Source organism: Danio rerio, chromosome 17, assembly GCF_052040795.2.
Source record: "Danio rerio strain M-AB ecotype USA chromosome 17, GRCz13ab, whole genome shotgun sequence".
Classification (NCBI taxonomy): domain Eukaryota; kingdom Metazoa; phylum Chordata; class Actinopteri; order Cypriniformes; family Danionidae; genus Danio; species Danio rerio.
The window spans coordinates 29,894,407-29,916,027 of NC_141037.1; the positions used below are offsets into that span (position 1 = coordinate 29,894,407).

At 34.3% G+C, this 21,621-nt stretch overlaps 1 protein-coding gene across 22 annotated transcripts in view; it reads left to right on the forward strand.

Annotated features, from left to right (window-relative positions):
• The window catches only part of mdga2a (MAM domain containing glycosylphosphatidylinositol anchor 2a), a 347,889-nt gene that overhangs the window by 267,441 nt on the left and 58,827 nt on the right, over positions 1–21,621 (forward strand). For all 22 annotated transcript variants that reach the window (XM_087290654.1, XM_087290660.1, XM_087290651.1 and 19 more), the window contains 2 exons: positions 9,753–10,022; positions 17,571–17,719. In XM_087290654.1, the coding sequence (XP_087146780.1) occupies positions 9,753–10,022; positions 17,571–17,719 (419 nt within the window). The remainder of the gene's footprint in view (positions 1–9,752; positions 10,023–17,570; positions 17,720–21,621) is intronic.

A 21,621-nucleotide genomic window follows, 5' to 3' on the forward strand; every position in this document is an offset into this window, starting at 1 on the left:
TTCCGCACAGGTCAGAAACAAATGGTTTTGTGCAGCTAAACAATTGCAGCGTCTTCACTTTAAAGTGTTGTCAACTGTGTGTAATTAAAATACTTAACAACGATTCAGAAGTGAACGCAATAACAGGAAGTCTTATAAGGCTGTTGTGCCAGACAGTGAGTCTAACTAAATCATTTGACTTCATTCTGTATTTGGTTTTAAAGAGCTCATGTTACCAAATGTTCTCAATATTTACTCATATAAACAATTATTATTTATTAAAGGTTGTTCAAATTCTAGAATTCAAAACTAACCCCCCAGTTTAAAATATGAAATATATTTGTGCTTTTCTGAAATGAAGAAAATAATTGTGATGCCATGATTCTCCTGTACACTCTCAGGGTGCATACACACCTAGACTTTTGTTTCGGAACCTGGCACATTTCTCCTGTTAGCATTGTTCGTTTGGCATATGTGAAACCAGATCCGCACCAAAACAGTTGGTTTAAGATTCCCCGAATGAGGTGGTCTCAGCTCGATTGAAACGAACTATGAAACAATAGAAAAACAATACAATCCAAAGAATTAATGAACCAGGCTATAGTACAGTGCAATATGCATATGCAATAGACATATATACCGCTATATGAAGAGAGAGGGATGCCATCATTCCGACTGGTAAATGTGCGTTTCACGGCAAATACGAAGTGAAACCATGCTAAACTATTAAAAAAAGCTGTTTATCTGTTAGGAAAATTGACTGAACTGCATCCTTGGTTTGTCTGTTAACTCTCTTTATAATGTAAAGCCTATAATGGATAATTCTAGCCAACGACTATGTACAGTATAAGAAAATCTTACCTCTGGTTTATATTTGGTGATGATGCCTATGGGTGTCACCCTTCAAAATTAAAGCGTAGCTTTTCATTTCTGTTGCCTTATTGCTCATTGGCATAAATTAAAATAAGAACGCTTGACGGTTTACTGGCATGTGACTTGTTTTAGCTATTTTGGTCCATTTAGAAACTCTGCCGTGTGAAAGTGAACCACACCAAGAACAAACATAAACATTTTAACAATTTCAATCCCTGTTTTAGAACAAAACAATCGGTCTACAGGTGTGAAAGCAGCCTCAGAAATAAAGGTACATGATCTGTCTCTGGGTCAGTACCTTTTCAAATGGTACGTTTTTTGTTCCTAACAGGTTATTAAAGGTACGTATCAATGCCCAAAAACCTCATAGTACCTTAATTGTACTAAAAATGAATCTTAAAGTTATAAAAGTGTACCCTGAAGGTACTGTAGTCCACCTGTATGGTACAAAAGTGTACCAGTGACTTTTTTTACCTTTATTTCTGACTTTGTATCATGCATTATTATTATTCTAAACAGTTCATACCTGTCATCCAATTGAATTAATATGTTAAGAAAGACCATGCAATTTATACTTTGTTCTTTCTGTGGATGTAAAGAACTGCGCTTTTAAAGACTTCCTAAAGATCTGAGCGATATAAATGCATGGCTGTAGTTTATATTTAATGATATGCATGAGCAACTGAAAGCTTTTTTTTTTATCTTCACATTTCACAACAGACTGTTTTTTGATTTATCCTTAACATTCTGCTGTTTTTTCTAAATTTTGTTTATTTAAACATAAATCAGCGAAACCAAGAACCAAGTATTTTGTTCTTTGAGCAACCTGTTCTCCAATCTGTTTCATCTTCCAGAAATACAACCCATAGGAGTCATTGCTAAAAAAAAACTCCCCTACCAGGAGCATGTCACAGAAGATTTTGTCTAAATGCATTGTTGTTCCCTTTCATCTACGTGTCACAGCCACTGCCAACGAGGTAAATGTAATTGTACATTTTGTGATTTAATAGATTTCATTTTATAGTGATAGTGGGCAATAGTGGGCAAGGGACCCTACATAGTGTATTTAAACAAACTTGTATTTGATTGGTCTTGAGTAATCAAATATTATTATGACATGTCATGACAGTCATTACTTGTATTACTTGTCTTCTAGAAGGTAACTTTAAATAAATATAAGCTTCCAAACTTGACCAATTTGGTGATTTTTGTTGAAATTTTTATCTGTACAATAAATGTCAAAGCTGCACCTGCCGCTATTAAGACACTCAGAGCCTGGCAAAATCAATTTTTTGGTGTTAATAAATTATTGTCTGTATTACTTAAAGGCACACTGTAAAAATGGTCAATGCAAGGTAAGGCTGCTTGATATTAAAAAAATCGGGCATTGCAATATTTTTTTTCTGCAATATGTATTGCGATAAGAATGCAATTTCACCAGATGGTTTAATAACACTATTTTGGAAAGAAATATTGAGTTTAGACTGATTATGGTCATTTTGTAGAGAAATTTATGAAAAAAAAGTTGTAAGCAAAAATAAATACAATAGAGCAAAGAAAAACAAAACAAACAGTGTTATGTGTTCTGGAGTGTCAAACAGTATTCAGGTCAAAAATTAAATAATCAAATATAATGTAAAATGTTAAATAGCAATGTATATACTTCATTGCATTAATAATTAAGTAGAATTATTGTTTATTACAGTTAAAAATGTTGTACTTTTTGTGCCTGAATGCTTCAATCTCTCTTAAAATGCCTTTAAAACACATGCAAATGATAAATGCTCTGTTTTGGTTAAACTTTGGAGTTACTCCACAAATCTCATGCTTTCTTAACTGTGGTGCTGATCAACTATAATTCAAAGCAACATTGTATATCCTGTGATGTGGCTATTGCAGATGCACACATTGCGATATCAATGCTGAAATGATAATTTGTGCAGCCCTAATGCAAAGGCATAGACATGGTTATTTTGTAGCTGATCATATTGCATATGCAGTTATTTTCATATGCATAATTTATTAGAAGGGGTATGCTTAAACTAAGGTTTGCTGAAGTCAGTTTACTAGTACTGTATTTGCATATTTATTTAACACCCAAAACCTATTTTGTGTCTGTGTTGTTTGCAGATTAACCATCTGATTGTCATCGGTTTATTTGTGACTTTATTTACACTGGTTTTAGGGATGTGTTGGTCATTATGCAAATGTGCTGCTGTATTTTTAATTTGCACGTTGTCACTTGATCCACTCTTAAAACTTTTCACTCCCATCAGCACTTCTATGGGATTGCACTCACACACACATTTGCCCTCTTTAGTCAATGCCCCATGCACTACCACTGAAAGAACAATAAAAAAAGCATACAGTATATACGCAGATCTGAAATATTTGAGTTGATTTTTGCGATCAGAATACATGTGTACTCATTTGCTAATGAGAAGCAATGTAAGTTCTCAAACCTAACTTAAGCAGCATGTCTTAATATGAGTAATGATAGTGTCTTTAAATACTTTATAACGATGTAGTAAGCCATTTCTATGCTGAAACAGTCATGTTTACATAGACATCAGTAATCTAATAATTGGCCTTAATCTAAATAAGACAATAATTTGGTTAAGGTGTTTAGATGAGTTGCTTGTTGAATGATCCTTTCATGTTCCCGTTTTATGTATTATAGTGCATATTTTAATTAACGTCATTACGTCACCATTCATCGGTAGTTTCTTTCAGCGTTCAACGCAACAACAGTTTGTGTTCGTCATTGCACCATATGTGATTTTGGTCATATCTTTTTTTTTTTTTTTTTTTTTTTGCAAAAAGTTCAAAACAAGTTAGTTTCTCAGACTGTGCATGCAAACAGGTGAATGTGGAAACAAACTCTCAAGCACCTCCGACATTTTATTCACTAACTTTTCATTCATGAAAATTAGTTGCCACCGCTACAAACTCAGAGGTACTGGATGAGAGCAAAGTCATCATTTACCGCTCGCACCAAAAATGTGCTCTCGGGCTTAAAGCCATTCTCATTTGTTTGTTGTCAGTTGACAACTGCTGTGTGTGCATCTTATTACAAAATGTAGCAAAAAGTACTGCAAAATAGTAATAGTTTTATTAAGGTGCTTACATGTCTGCACTGCACTTCAATAATACAATAGGAATAGAAATAAATAGGAATACTTCACATGTATTAATTCGATTTTTGTTTAGTTTCATTATGACTTTAGTCGGATTAATCAGACTATTGTATTAAAATCAGAGTATTGGTATCCATTGATTACGTTTCAGCTAGTTCTTTTGTCTCAGGAACTAACTCTAGCTTAAACATATACAGCATGTTACTATGCTGTCTGTCTTGAAACATATAAATACATATAAACATATAAAACTGCATTTCATGATCTCTTTACGTTCATAGAATAAGTAGGAGTTTGAAACAAGCTTTTTGCATATATAATTGTTTATTTATGTCATGCCCTTGTCTTATTTTCTTATTTTACATGACGGAATTTAAGCTGTCCATTCTTCAAATCATGTTTGTTTGAACATTAAAAATAAAAATTGGCCCTATTTACTTTACTAATGCATATTCCTTGTCTTATTGTTAATTATTCATCAGTGAATGATATTCTGAAGAAAAAAAAAATATTTTTTTGATTAATCTTTAATTAATTTTTTTTTTAATCTGAAATGACTTTCTGCCATTCCCTTTCTGCTGTTGTCAGTTGGGCCACAAAGACTGCTTGGTAATATTAACCATGTTTCCAAATAAAGACTTTTAGTGCATAATTGTAACAATTACATTTATTAATTATAAGTATTTGCACGCTATTTAATATTCAACCACCACGATTCATGAACTAATTCATTTACAGAACATGAACTCCTTATATATGATCAAAATGAATATCCTGCTTCACTCAATCATTTACCAGATTAAATGTAAACTGTTTGGAGTCAAATAATGTAGACTTCAGGCATGTCACAGCCATATTTTCTGAGAAGCACATAAACCCTTTACACAATAACAGCTTGTTAGCATGCAGCGAGTCAATATGATGCACAGCTGTTATTAAAACATGTACACATCCATTGTGCTTCCATATTGTGCAGGGTACAGTACATTTATTAGCAGTTGAGCTCCTGTTGCAGTGTTTCAGCAAGTCGTTTGTAAGTTTTTTCTCTTTCCACTTGCATACACAATTGATTCCATTTCAGCAAGCGTCTTTTCCTGTTCTCTCCATATTGCTGAAAATCGATTTGCAAATACACACTGTTGCTCGCCGTCACCTGTCTGACAGCGCGAGTGTGCGATAACCGCCATGACTAGTCTATCAAACCCTCATCCATTGGCAACATGTCAGCAGAAATTGGTTCAGTTTGGGAAACTCAGCCGTGAAATTCAGAATGACAAAATGCGGTAGGTTCGGGCTCGCATCATTGCCTGAATAAAGTCGTTGTGGATACTGAACTGTTGACCTCAGCTGTAAGAGATATTGTATTGCACTGAATGTAATCCACTCACAGCGAGGGGCCTTCACATGTTTGTCATTTGGACTGGGAAAACAAAGTGAACAAACCACAATTTTTAGAAAGCTTTTCTCTAAATGGCACAATTGCTAAAATGTGTTCTTGTTATTTCATAAAGCATGCTCTCTTTCTTTTGCTTATTTCTTCTCAGAAAGCGTAGACCTTTTTCTCCTCCACTGTGACTGCTAAAAAAAAGCACATAATGCTCCTAATTTTGCTCTTTTTTATTATTGATTTAACATTTTATGGTTCTACACAGTTTTTGTCATTTCAGGTTTAATTATTAGATCTTAATTATAAAGATTAACTGACATTACAATGAATTAGTAAAAGTTTGTACTATTTGTAATGTTTTGCTTTTGCTTTTTAATTATTAATGATCCAAATATGTTGTGTTGAGTATATCGTGCCTTAAGGGAAAGCAACAACATCTTGATGTCTGTACAATAAGTCATATGTACAGTATCACAATGTTTTGATGTTTATTTAAAGATGTATTCTATTAAAAAAATGTTCTCTGTGCACGTTTGCAGCCCACCCCAAATGGTAAATCCAGATTTCACCTTTTCCAGATTTGAAAATCTCACAGGTAATTGTGGGGATACTATGACACTGGTATAACAGAAAAGTCAGTTGAAACTTTCTCATGCATAATAATTACTGTATGTTAATAAAAAATAGTAGGCAGTGATTGGTTCAAACCTGCTCCTTTTCATGAATTAATGAGCAGAAACACTGAAACCCCAATGACGTCATTGTGCACTGGTGGCCATTCACCAATTTGACTGTGCTTCGAAATTTCTGAAGGAAGGAATTTGCAAAAATAACCAATTTTTCTAATATCAATGTGCCACACAGTGTTGGGGTAATGCATGACAAGTAACGCGAGTTCTGTAATAATATTACTTTTCTAAGTAATGATTAAAGTAATGAATTACTTTAAAAAGATAAGTAATAATATTTGGGTTACTTTTAAAAAAAATGTTTTTGATGAATTAATATGGTTTTAAAAATTATTTGCTAAATTAAAATGAGTGTAGTCATGTGAATCACACTCAGTGAGAAAATGAGCTCCCTGTGGGAACAGACAAAAACCAATATAGCAGAGTCTTACAGTTCTGTGATGCAAGTATTCTTATTATTCTGAATGCATGGAAGAATAGGGGAAAGTCTCAATGGACAGTGATTTCATTTAACTAATAAGACAAAAATGTACAAGTAGCAAACATGTTGCTTTTCATTAGACTGTATATACAGCATGTATAGCGTCAGGAAGTTCTATACAGTGTGTTATACAAAGTGTCATTAAATGCACATCTCATCTATTTAAAAAAAAAAGAAAAATACCCTGCAAATTCTGAAAGAGATCAATCAGAAAGGAATGAAATGGAGTTGTTAACAAAGTTCGGCAGCGGAACCACGCCTCATTTTTCTTCCTTAACCAATCACTTACTACCCAAACTTTATTTAAGCCAGACCAGCACTCTAGCACTGTTCTTCTCGTTCTATCGAACACACCCTCCCTCCCTCTGTTTCCTTGCTTTCCAATAACTATCCTTATAACCCTCTCTTCCCTTCTAGGTTGAATCTGGGGGTCCAATCACTCTACCAAAATATTACAGAGACGATAACCCCACTCTGAGCCACTGGGCATCATCGTAGGACGCCCGATTAACCTACCCACCTGTTCACTGTTTATCCTCTTTCTTCCCTTCCTCTTCATCCCACTGTTCCATTACCATCTCTTTCATACATCCTTACAATAAAGTCTAGCTCAAAGTGTGGCGTGGTCAATGCTGGTGAAAAAAGTAACTCAAAAGTAACGTAACGCATTACTTTCCAGTAAACGTAACATAACTAGTTACTTTTTTGGGAAGTAACTCACTATTGGAATGCATTATTATCAAAAGTAACTTTCAACACTGGTGCCACAAATACATGTCAAAATCTCAAATAAATGTGTTGTAAGGTTTCATGACCCTTTAATGATATAGAACAGTGTGAACTTTGTATGTACTGTATAGCATATAGTCAAAAACAAAACTGCTGTATGTAGGCATGTGGGAAAATACACACATGCCTCATTTGCTAGTTTGATGTTATTGCGATCTAAATTAGATTGAAATTAGCTTGTCAAATGATTTAAAAATGTGACTTAGATACTGTAATATGTAAAGAAATACATGCAGTGGCAAATTGTGTTTGTCTGCTGAATGAATTTTAGCTATTTAAGCTAAAGCTTTTAAATCTTGAAAAGTTTGAGAAGTCTGTATGTGTGCTTTTTCTTTCTCCAGTGCTTTTAGGCAGGGGGAAAATGTGCGCTCTTCTATGTGAGGATGAGAAATTGGAGCGAGATGAGCAAGCTGCAAATGATTGCCACTGTGGGTTTGAGATGTAGGGGTACTTTGAGGAGCACACAGAGAAGTGTGAATAGTCTGAATTACTGGACCGCATCTCTGTATTGCCTATACTGTTCTATTCATCTATACAGAAGACATCCTCAATAACCATACAGATGATCAAATTTCCAAGAAAAAAGGAAAAATCATTCCGTAGGGAAGAGGTTATTGTAGGACCATAGCAAACATTATGAATGACATTTTCATTCATCCACAACATTTTTGTGAAGATAATCACCCTCCATACTTCAGGACTTTTCAAATCATTTCAAAGCACTTATGTTGCGATAACTTTATACAGTATAGGGAGAGAAAGAGAATTGCTATATTGGACGAGTTAGTTTTAGAATCATTTATGGCCACTTTGTATGAAATATTCTCATCTAATGGAATGAAATGCATCAATTTCAAAACCTTGCCTTCGATCTTTTGGGTTCACTGAAAATGTTCAAATTGCAATTACATAGAGGTGGTGTGCTGTAGATGTGATGTAAGGGTAAAAGCAGAATGAGGCATGTGAATTCTGTGCATCCAGCTCTTTCTGTACGATCACATGACTCTCAGCAGACATTAATAGAAGCACAGTGGACTACAGTAACAGGAAGATTCTCCAAATCAGACAGAAAAAGTGCAAGCGCTGTGCAGATGCCAGCGCCCTTCTGAGGACATCATGTAATGTTTGATGATGCTCTCCCGGGGCAGTGCTCTCTGATGGTGTGCATCATGGTGTATGTGCGCAAGTTGGCTCGCAACACCATGAATCACTGATTCATGACAGGTCACCCTCTTATGAGCGGGTGAGTCAGCATTTTTTCCCTTTTTTGCTGCTGTTTTGCTGCCTGGCAGTGAGTATAAAATGTTCAAATCCATCTGTGATGTCTGTAAAGCTGGTGTAGCACAAAAATGACTGCTTTTGCAAAGTATGAGCAACTTTTGCATTTGCTGTCACTCACAGGCCACAGTGCAGTCAAAGACTTGTTGATTTCATGGAAGAATCTTTATTTTAAAGAGGTCATATGATGCACCTTCATGGTTTCTTTTGGATATGTTGCTGTTTGTGTATTCATAAGATATGGAAAGTTAAAAACTGGCCATAAAATATCTTTCACACATTTTCTGTGTGAAAGTGGTCCTGACAAAAACACTTGAATTAAATTTAGCCTCATATGGCCATGTCACTATGTGGGAATGTTTGAATAATGTTATCTAACTTTCTATGCAGAGAAAGCATAGTCTAGGTATCAGAGGTAGGTATAGTGTTGTTGTACCATGTCCTGGAAATGCTCTGTTTCCTATGGGATAATGTACATCCAGCTTGTTGTTCTCAAAGAATCAGCTACTGGATGCTTGTACATTATCCCATTATTACATTGCTACTTGCCACAAAACTACACAATTAGTTTTCATCCAACATGTGCAAAATAAAGAAATGTCTTAAAGGTACAAAACCAACACAAAGTTAAAACGATTTTATAAAGACATTTAGATTAAGTTATGCAAGTATAACAAGAATATGAAGCATTAGTTAATAAACTGACTACATATTTTTCAGCATAATCAGTACATCAACTGATTGCATTTTTTGGATCTCCATTTTGACTTCTCCCCCAAATTCTTTAGGTTTGTGTTAAAAAAGATACAGCATGAAGTATTTTAAGACACATCTAAGGTAGAAGACAACGAGTAAATGTCTAAAGAATGTTCAAAATAAAAACAACTTTCTGTTCTTCAGTCATATTTTCTGAATGTTTCCATGTGCCATTTCATTAGGTTTTTCTGAAATCTCATTGGACATGATATAATAAATGATCTGTTACATATTTTGAGCTGAAACTTCACACACGTTTTAGGGTCACCAGATTGTCAAACGTGGCATAATTTTACCCTTTAAACACTTCCTGAGTTGTATTTACAGCAGATACCAGTGTAAAATGTATGTTCTGTGTCTAATAAGAGTGTTTTCTTTTTCAGATCCTCCTGCGGTGGAGCCAGTGTATACAGAGATCAGGCAGGGTCTTGGCCGGCCGTTCTCTCTGAGCTGCAGGGTCTTGCGTGCCCATCCGTCAAGAGTACTAAAGTATGAATGGAAGTTGGGCACCAGACTGCTAACAATGGGCCAGTTTGATACTCGGGATGAAACAGAGTACCATGTAAGGGCTCTCAACCGTGAGGGCTATGGCGCGTACACTTGTGACATCACCAACGAAGCAGGGGCTGGTCGATGTACTTTTCTTGTCACAGGTAAGACGATTAAAATATTTATGTAAATGATGTATTTGCGTTTACATTTCAGTTTTGTGTAGTCAGGAAGATACACAAAGTTTATGTTATTGCGATAGTAGTCGAAGGTTGAAAAAAGTCATAAAACTGCTGATTTAAATGCATTTTTTATTTATGCATTTTTTATTATTTATATATTTTTTGATGTATCAATACAAAAATAATCTCATATACTGTACATTAGTAATATGTCAACATTTGAACCATTAAAAAGAGTAATTTAAACATGTGTATTAAGTAAGAGTAAGTTAAAGTCCAAAATATATTTGCCAGTGTAACTTAATATTTTCACACAAAAATCCCCCATAAAAACATATCGCTTGGCACAATGGATCTTGGTATAGTCTGAGGCATAAAGGATCCATTCATTCTTCATGTGGCCCGGGAAATGAAGAACACATTTCAAGGCCACATTTGAAAGCTTTTGAAATGGGACATTCTTTGCCATTCTGCAACGACACATTGAGTCTTGGAATGCAGCCTTTAAAAGATCCAAGTCTCTGAATTGGGGCAAATACTAGTCTCTTTAAGATTAAGTTGGTGATTCATTCACACAATTGATTCATTCAAACACTGGTTCACTCTGGAAAAACACAAGTTAACGTGAGTCGTTGAATCATTCAGTCGTTCAATTTGTTCAAAATAAATGCTGTTTTATTTCCAAAATTAACTAATTTAACTGTCCTCATAAATGATTTATTGAATCATTTTTTTAAACTCATTGTTTACCCCAGTAGTCCTCAACCGCCAGGCTGCGGAACGGTACCGGGCCGTGGTTTAACTGGTACTGGGCCGCACAAGAAATCATTAATTATTTTCGTTTTATTTAGTATATAAGTCTGAATGACTTTTGTTTTTGAAAGTCTTTTATTTTGAAAAATGACTGTATTCTCTCAATTACATCTCGGTCACTTGAGTGACTAAATTTAACCCACAAGCAGGTAAATTAATAAGAAAGAAACGTTCTTTGCTATGGGGAAAGGCCCAGTGAAAGACAAGGAATGGTTCCGCAACCCATTTGTCAACAAATCAGGTGAATCCACCATGGCTGTGCAAGATCATCTACTGTTGGAGATCGCAAATGACAGTGGCCTTTTAGGGGCTGCCTTTTCTACAGTTTCCACAAGTTCATTGTTTCCAGTGGAGGTGTGCTGCTTGCAATTGAATTGACCAATCAGATTCAGCTTGTAGGGAATATACACATTAGCTACATCGTTAGACTAATTATCTCAGACAAACACAGAACATTATTCATTTTTTACATGAATAAAACTTGTATTAGAGTGACAGCAATGTTTTGTCAGCTTGTCACCCGCTGAGAAAACGGTTAATGGTCACCTAGCAACCTACGAACCACCCTACACCCTCACCCCTTGCAGTCCCCATTAGAATTGTCAAGCATTGACCAGTCCGTGATGATAAAAAGGTTGAGGACCACTGGTTTACTCTACAAAATGCAATAGAATTGTACATAAGTGCTGTATATGAATTGGGACAAATCCCTTCTTCATTGATTTTACTTGATGTTTACTTACATGCCTTTACCTAAATGTCTGTGTTGGATCATCATCTGACATGCAATTTAAAATCTGCGGCCTGAAACAAAACCAGTCAAGAACCATTATTTTACAGTACGTCGGTGCCTAATTCAAATCAGTTTGTGATAGACAAGTGGACCTCATGACAGATTTAATACTAAAACCACTTTTATTGAGGTAGAAACATTACTAAAGTACATTTTTTGTCTATTAAACAAAAGTTGTCTTTGAAATATATTAATTTATGCATACTTAACACTATATATGGAATGCTAAACTCAACTACAGGCACTCAGCAACAGAATAAATTAAAGTCTGTGGATACATTACTAGTATTAGACGCTTCGCTAGTAATTCAAAAGCCACACTTTTCCTCAGAGATTCACAACCCCGTATCTGAGACTTGCTGGATATCTGTTTTGGCGCCGATAAATCCAGTCCACCTCGTCACCTGGAACATTTGGTTCAAACGGTGGAGCAGTTTCTCTTTGATTTCGTGCCACCACATAAGTAGCCTGATCTCATGCCTGCTACTGCACCAGACACTCGTGTTTAGAAATGGGAACTGCTAGCTCGTGTTTTTGCCCTCCCTGCTGTTGAATATTCATGGCTGAAATCCCAGCTGGTTGATGAGGCATCCTGGACCAGAGGAGGATGTGGGAGAGAGAGAAAGAGAGAGAGATGAGCTACCTGCTTTCTGATGCATAGGTTATTCTTGGAGATGTTCACCCCTAATCATTTAATTTGCATTGACAATTTCCTGCTCTGTTCAGCAGGCATAAAAGAGGATTATATCACTCATATCCACTCTCCTTGTATCCGCATCTCTCTCTTTCTCATTCTCTCTCTCCACACACTTCTGTAGGACATGCTGAAGGCCATTATTTTGCACAAACCATGCATCTGTGATGAGCCTCTGCTGGAACATTCTGCACCAACTTGAAGATCTCATTTATCGTTGTCATCATAGGGGTTTTTATATGCTTGGGCATTAAAAGAAGCACAAGCCAGAAAAATGCCATGTTGAGTGTGTTTCACTGGAGGTTAAGCTTCTGTAATTTTGTATCAAGAAGCAAATGTAATGGATTGAAGCAAACGAAGGTGAAGCCGCTGAGCAACGGCCGAATGTCGTGTGACCGTAGGGTTTTGTGTGGTGCTTGAACAAATAGCCAATGCATCAACTTGACATTTCACTTTGTCAGAGCAATGTGCACAACTGTTCAAAGATAAAAGGCTTGAATTTTCTCAGTCTCAGCATTCATTTGGGATGTTTGCAGCACTGGGTGATGCAAACCCAACAGGGGTGTTCAATTAATACAGCAGAAAGTTCAGGAAGTTGAGAAAAGGCCCTGCAGAAGTATCATGCATCTATTTTCTGAAAGGGCACCAGCTTGTGCCCTTGGTGAAATAAGATGTGACCAAGAAAAAAATAACTTCAAGTTCTCACTGCTAAGTATAAAGTGCGTTTTACATGAGTTGACCTTCTGACCCTTCACGATGTGGAGGTTTATGAACCTCAGGCAGATACTGTATACAGTTTATATCTATTCTTTCCATTCCTTCACAATATATAGTACAAAGTTCCATCCGATGCAAGAATACTAACAAACAAGTAACATTTCTGAAAAAAAAAAATTCTCAAGCTCAAGGCTGCATGTAATTGAACAAAGTACTGGAAAAATAATACTCACTCACTTACTTTCCCTTGACTTACTCCCTGCTCCATCAAAAGTCGCTACTGCAGAATGAACCACCAACTACTCTGGGAATTGTTTTACAGACTCACGTCCAGACACTTCAGGTAAATCTTTAAAAGGAACAGTGTACTTTATAACGTCATTCACATCACCTTGGATGTGTTTTTCCACTATCTTAACAATAAAATTAAAACATGATATAAGGAACTGCCTATTTTCATTTTGATATTTACTTAACAGACACCAAAGATCTTAAGGCAATAGCTACATATTTATATGACTGTCATCTTCCCTGTGTGCATATTTATAACAAATTGGAGCCTGTGACATAACTGCCCCCTTTCATTTTCTTCTAAAAATATGAAACATTTTGAAAAAAATATGAAACATCAATAATACATTACATTTATACAAAATAGGAAATAAAGGCAAACAATCAGTCAAAGAGGAGCATGAGTTTTTGTGGTTACATTCATTAATATTTTCTTGTCGGCTTAGTCCCTTTATTAATCCGGAGTCGCCACAGCGGAATGAACCGCCAACCTATCCAGCAAATGTTTAACGCAGCGGATGCCCTTTCAGCTGCAATCCATCTCCGGGAAACATTAGCTTACCCAATTCACCTGTAGCGCATGTCTTTGGAATGTGGGGGAAACCGGAGCACCCAGAGGAGACCATTAGCAAACACAGGGAGAACATGCAAACTTCACACAAAAATGCCAACAGACCCAGCCGAGGCTCGCACCAGCGACCTTCTTGCTGTGAGGCGACAGCACTACCTACTCCACCACTGCGTCGCCTATTATGTGGTTACATAAATTAATATATTAACTTATGTTTGCGCTCAGGCAAAACATTACCTGCAACAAGTAATAGATTCAAAAGGCCGAAGATTTGTTAGAGACTAGATGAATTAAATATCACGATTAACAACTATAGTGAGATGATATCCAGTGGAATATCCTTGATGAACTGTCCCATATGCGCTGCTCTCACCTGGGGAGGTTTGCTCAAAGCACCCGCTGAATGCCTGGAGCTCAGAGGTGCACATATGTGGTAGCGCATGCCAAAGTGTGTGCATGGTCATGTGATGTGCGTTTTCAGGAGTGTAGTGTGGATGGAGATCTTTTAAAAACACTAGATGAAATGCCATTGTGGATGTGGATCGTTTTTATTCTAAATCGCTGTTTTAAAACTGAAACATGTTTGTGTAAACATGGCCTCGGTGCTGGGAAACACCCACACACTCTCCTGTTCAGATACTACGGGTAGCTTATTTTATTCAATTCACTTACATATTGTACAGTACTTACAAGATTTAATTGAATATCTATGTATTGCATGTAAAAGTGCAGCTTATATATTTTAAATAATATCTTTAGTGTTCAGTGGGGATTAGTGTCAGGATTTAAATTTTCTTTATTGTGCAATGATTTATGGACCTTTTTAAAATTTTGTTAGCATCAGTATCTGAGGCGTTTTGTTTCAGGGTGCTTGATATGTGGGTAAGGTGGTCCAGTGCTTGATGGTTTAGTACATTTTACCCACTGTTTGATGGCTTCACACTGCTGAGAAAGTCAAATATAAAGTATTCATGTACTGAGATTTAGTATGAGCACAGGTTCTTTGTCACGACAGAACTGTTATGTGTTTGATGAAGACCAGGAACCGCTTCAGTGACACAACTCTTCACATCCCACAGGTCTTCTGCTTGATCTTTGAAGATCAAACCTACATAATATTGTCAGACAAAGACAAATATCAAGAATTAGCGGTGGTTAGTGTTCATTTTAAAGAGCATTGAGAGTTGATGTACAGTTTCCTAAAATTTCCAACCATTAACTCTAATTTGATTGTTTTTCAATAAAGCTACTGTGCTAAACATTTGCCTCACGTTCACCAGCTCTGTTTGAATCATATAATTGCAAGTTGCTTGCAGAGATGTGTTGTGTTTTGTCTTATGACAAATGAATCTGTAATGACCATATCAGAGCAAATCTGTCATTGTACATTAATATGTCTGTAACAAGTACAGCGTTAATGTAATCTGAAGTAACACATCAGCAGTTCCTTTTGTACACTCACAGTAAGAACAAAATTTAAAATAATATAAATTATGTGTATGTGTGGAATTATACAATGCTCAGCATAAATAAGTACACCGCATTTAAAAATTAATATGTTCATCCATTTCTCTGTGAATAAAGGTCATATATATTGGTGCATTTAAACAAAACAGATTTATTAAACAGATAAATTTATCAAAATAATATTTTATTTTCAATTTGTCACTGAACATTTTCATAAATGGAAAGACAATACATTTAAATTTAAGCACAATATTGCAAAATAAAATTACAAACTACAACATTTCAACTAAATTGTATATTTTTTGTTTCTCTTTTTTGCTATTTTTAAAAAAATGTATTTAATATTTTTCTATAGCATAAATTTGGCCTACAAATTTTTGAACCGTTACCATAAGTTATTTTCTTAGATTAGCTTTAGATTTGGCTTTAGTGCTGACTAATGTAATGTATTTGCACTAATATAATATTGTGTAGCATCATATAGAAAATATTAATTTAAATGAGAGATTTGTGGGGGGTGTATATATGCTGAGCGCTGTATGTGGAAAATTGTTTGATCCTTTCTTTTTTCATATTTATCATTCTTAAATGATTCAGATCATCAAACAAATTACACAAAATAACCTGACTAAATTCAAAATACAGTTTAGAAACAATTAACCTTTTAACCTGTCTGGTTCAATGTGAAGTAATTGGCCCTTAAGCCTACAGTAATTGTTTTGTCTGATTTTAAACATCATCTTAAGGTCCCCTTGGAGGTTCACTGAAGCCTATTGTCTGAAAACCACTGATTTATTGCCTGTTCAGATACTGAGACCTCTGACAGAGATTAATGCAGAATTTTATTATTGATCCAGACCTAAATCTAATGCATCAAAGGTTTGGACTTAAAAGCATTTGTACATTTCCATTATAGAGCACAGTGGACTCACTCTTGAGATGTTGGTTGCTGGAGCCTCTGGGTTTCTTTTGGCTCTCTCTTAAGTGACAGCTGATCCATGCAGTGCTGTCTGTCTCCATCTCAGGCTGATTTAAGACCCATGTGTTTATGATGCTCCTGCTTTTCTCTTCACCTTCACTCAAGCATTGACTCCCAGAGGAGTCAAATTCATCCCTAAGCCTTAAGCAGAGTAAACTCCATGGACCCATTAGCATTGGCTCTAGCATTTTCCTTCTTAATAAGCTGGGGATAAAATAAGTGCTGGTGGCAGCCCTTATTTCTGACCTGCAGACATCAGCACATTTGCCCGTCCGCCACCTTTCCTCGCTCTACACAATATAACTTTCCAACATGCTTCTACCGACGTAGACATTCAACATTTTATCTGTATGACATACAATTGCAGTGGAACCATGCAAATAAATGAAGAACAATACCTTCATTATATTCTCCTTTGTAATATTATGTATTTATTTTTTTATTTTAATCATTTATTTTAATTATTTTAGGGAAATGATTTAGTCTGTTTTACGAGCAAATTGTTGTCTTTTTAAAAATCTTTTGGTTTGTTTTCATTGTGCTTGTAATGTACTGTAAAAACAGCTATTTTCGACATAACAAGAGCTTCTTTTTATTTCATGAGCTTACATTGAAAGCTTGTGTTATCTGCAAATAATATATTTGTTCTCTTTTTGCTTTGATTGTGCGAGTGTTTTTTAGCTTGTCGAGGAGCAGACAGGCCTTGATGCAAAACAGTTTTTTCTTTCTCGTTTTCATTTTTTTCACGGGCTTGTCAGCTTTCAGCAGATAGAGAGATGAGCTCTCCTAATGGTTTTGCTTTGTGTCTGTCTCCTTTGAACCTCTGATGGAGAACGTTCATCTGTTTTTACCCATTTTCCACCAAAAATGGCTTATAAATGCATTCACAATATCCTCTAGCATCACTTCAATGTGCCAGACATTTGACCTGCTGCTTTAAAAAAGCAGACTATGTTTTTTAATGATCTCCTAATACATACAAAATAATAGACACTTCTCCATTATTTTCAAAGGGATGAATACATATATTTAGCATAATTTAGATCTTATAAAACCAATGCTTGTAGTTTGTTTTTGGTTCAAATCAAGAATAAAAGTGCAACTTAAAGCAGACACAAGAAACAAAATATGAATTAAGTTTTAAGATTGTATATGGATTAATGGTAATGTCTGTGTGTGTGTTTTATTCTTTTTTTTTATTTTAGGTAAAGCATTTGCTCCTGAGTTCTTTTATGATACCTACAGCGCACTGTGGCAAAACAAACCTCGTGTCTACGGCTTCAAACTCCAGTGGACTCAGATGAATCCCAATGCGGTCGACCGTATCATGGCTTATCGACTTGGTATCAAGCAGGTGAGTGAGTTTGGACTCTTGCTTAAAGACGATGTCAGGTTGTTACCTTGAAAGACGCCTGTTCCTCACTTTGCCATCATTTGCATATTTTGGTATTTATGCCAGATGAATGTTTCATCATAGGTCTGTGGAAAAACGGTAAAGGGTAACAACATACTTGTGTCCATAATAATATTAACACATATAATGTGTAATATTAATTCAATTATATTTAACAAGCTTAAATTTATATAACAAGTTTAAATTTAAAGAGCTACATTTTTAAAAAAAATATTTTGATATTATGTATGTAACATTAAAAATCACTACAGATACCTTAGAAAATGTCATTTAACCAGAAAAATGTAATATATGATTTTTGCATATATATATTTATAATTTATTTTCCTCACATTTTAAATGCATGTGAGTGTGCACGTTTTCAATATAATTTAAAACAGATGCGTTTGTTGTATTTTTAAAAGGTACTCTTTTTATACAATTATTGTTTATTTATTTTGTTGAGGTTCAATAAACCAATCATTTTAAATGAGACATGTTAACCTTATAACCGTTATCATGGTCTGCACAGGTCCTTTCTATAATATCCTTTATCATTTTTTGGCATGTTGGTTTTTATTTATTCATTTATTTATTTTCAATGAAACACTTTATAATTTCTTGTTTATTTAATTTATAACATTTATTCATTTAAAATAATACCATATTAATTATATTAATTATTTATTACAATATTAATAAATAAAATAATGAAATAAATTATTATAATACATTTTAGATATTTCAAATATGCTCATTTTATGGGAGTAATTGTATCTACAAAACAAATTACATTTTAAAGATTTTGTAGGTATTTTTTGAAAAAAAAATATATCAGTCAAAACAGAAAACTTGTGAAATTGACCAACATGACTTAATCCTGAAATATTTGTAATTATTTAATTATTATAAATATAATATATTTAACAGTTTTTATATAATTTAATTTATTTTATTTTGTTAAACTTAATTTAATTTTTTTTATTTATTTATTTTTTTTTTTATTCAGTTTTGGATTTTCTGTTTCTCAGATTGCTTACAATTACAACTACAATCAGCCCAAATAAATATATACTTCCTCATTTTTTAAATAAACTGAGAGACAGTGCTTATGCCAGTGTATAACTATCTGTAAACTGTTCACAACCCCATTGTCTTAATAGCATCTATTCTAATGGTACATTTAGCCTGTGTAGCAAGTGGCCTGCACAACTGCTCATGAACGTTATGCTAAATTAGTATTAAACATAAAAAAGTTCAATTGCCATCCTCCTACACATACAGGAAAAGTCAAGGAACATTATTAGGATTCATGGGACACATTTATGGTTAGTGTTGACGTAGTTCATGCCAGTGAAACGGATACGTTGTGTTTATTGAGTCGGGCTAATATTTGTGGAAGGGCTTTGGCGCTGTACTGTGTGGTCACGCAGAGCACTGCTCTTGTCAATTACCAGTCATCATCACACTGTTCTGTCACCCTCTCTTTCACACTTCCTCTGCTCAGCTGGAGTGGCCACGTCCACGGCCATTTATAATGACATCATGTGGGGTGATTTATTCCTTGTCAGTTTCGCCTTTGCTAGTGGCTGCCTACCGGTGCTCAAAGTCAGTGCCAAGTATGTAGTGCATTTAGCTACTCTCGGTATTGTTGTCGGATCTTTTCTTATCTCTTTCTTTTTCCTTTCAATCTCCCTCTCATTGCATCAAGGCCTCTGCATGGCTCATGTCCGGGGATTGCATTATTAGCAGTGTTTACTAGTCTTGGCACTCTGCTTTTTATGCTCAGGGGATCATTGAGCTTGAGATGAATTTTTTGTTTGCACACGAGCAATACTGGTTTCCAGGCAGTTGACGCAAGAGATGACCATGAATCTATTTTTAACAGCATCATTATAGGTTAGAGGCACAGTTCATCCAAAAATGAACCTTCAGTCATCTTTTACTCACCCTGCTGTTGTTGCCAGTCTGTATGTGTTTGTTCATCTCCTATGTGGTTTAAAACTGAAATATTGACAGCATAGCAACATCTTTGCAATTTTCGCTTGCAATAGGATGGACAGCGATTCATATTAATGTGCATCATCTCATGTCATACAAGAATAAATAATGAAAGGTGGCTTAAAGTGCCATGAAACACACACAGTTTTATTCCTTTAACAAACCCGTAAGACTGTAGCCCCTTTCCCTTTGAAAAAATAGCTAATTATTACAAACTTTTATTTTGGATGTAATGACATTGTAATTACATTGTTATAACATTGTAATTTCATGTATGATAATATTGCAAATGTGTCATATATTTCATGTACAGTATTTTTAAATTATAATTATATACATTTAAACAGTACACATGTAATATGTAATTACAAACTTATATATTGATTGTAACAACTATGTTGTTGCATTGTAACTACATTGTGATTACATTGTAATTGCATCAAAGATTTACAAACGTGTTTGTATATTTCATGGAGTGTGTATTTATAATTATATACTTAAATATGCACAGTACACATGTAAGTAAAATGTAATTAGAAACTTTAATCTTGATTTATAAACATATTTGCATGTGTGCACTTACTGTGTCATGACATTGTAATTACATTATAAATATATGGTTACATCCAAGATAATATTTATAAACGTAAATGTTTCTTTGTATATTTCATATACTGTATTTGTGTATTTATGGTTATTTATGTAAATATACACAATACACATGTAATTACAAACTATTATCTTGAATGTAATTTTGTTGCTATTACATTGTAAATACATCCCAGATAATATTTATCAATGTGTTGCTTTGTATATATCATGTAGTGTTTATTTATAGTTTATACTTAAATGTACACAGATCACATGTTTAATATGTAATTACAAACTTTTATCTTATATGTAATTAATGTGTTGTTACATTGTAATTACTCTGTAGTTACATTGTAATTACGCTGTAGTTATATCCATTGTAATATGTATAAATGTAATATTTCATGTATTTTTATTTATGTTTGTATATGTAAATATACACATGTAATTATAAACATTTATCTGGGATGTAATTACTGTGTCATTACATTGCAATTACTTTGTAGACCCATCCAATATATTATCTGTAAACCTAAATGTTTCTTTGTATATTTTCATATACAGTATTTGTCTATTTATACGTAAGTATATGGAGTACATATTACAAGTGTTTATTTTCATGTAATTACTTTGTAATGACATTGTTATAACATTGTAATTGCATTTAAAACCATTGAAATTACATCTATGATAATATTGTAAATGTGTTTTTGTATATTTCGTGTACAGTATTTGTAAATCATAGCTATATGCATAAATATTCACAGTACATAAGTAATGTAATTGCAAACTTTTATCTTGTGTGCAATAACTGTGTCGTTACAGTGTTATTACTGTCATTACATTACAAATAAATTGTAGTTACACCCAAGATAGTATTTATAAATGTAAATGTTTCTTTATATAATGCATGTACAGTATTTGTTTATTTATAATTGTATCTGTAAATATACACAGTCCACATGTAATATGTAATTACAAACTTTTATCTTGGATATAATTACTATGTCGTTACATTGTAGATACATTGTTACATTGTAATTAACAATGTAACAAAGTATTTGGTTATTTATAGTTGTATATGTAAATATGCATAGCACACATGTAATTACAACTTAATTACTATGTCATCACATTGTATTTACATTGCTGTTGTAAATGTTTTTTGTTTTATTTTTCAGATACAGTGTTTGTTTATTTATTGGTAAATATACACAGTACATATGTAATCACAAACTTTTATTTTGGATGCAGTTACTATGCCATCACAT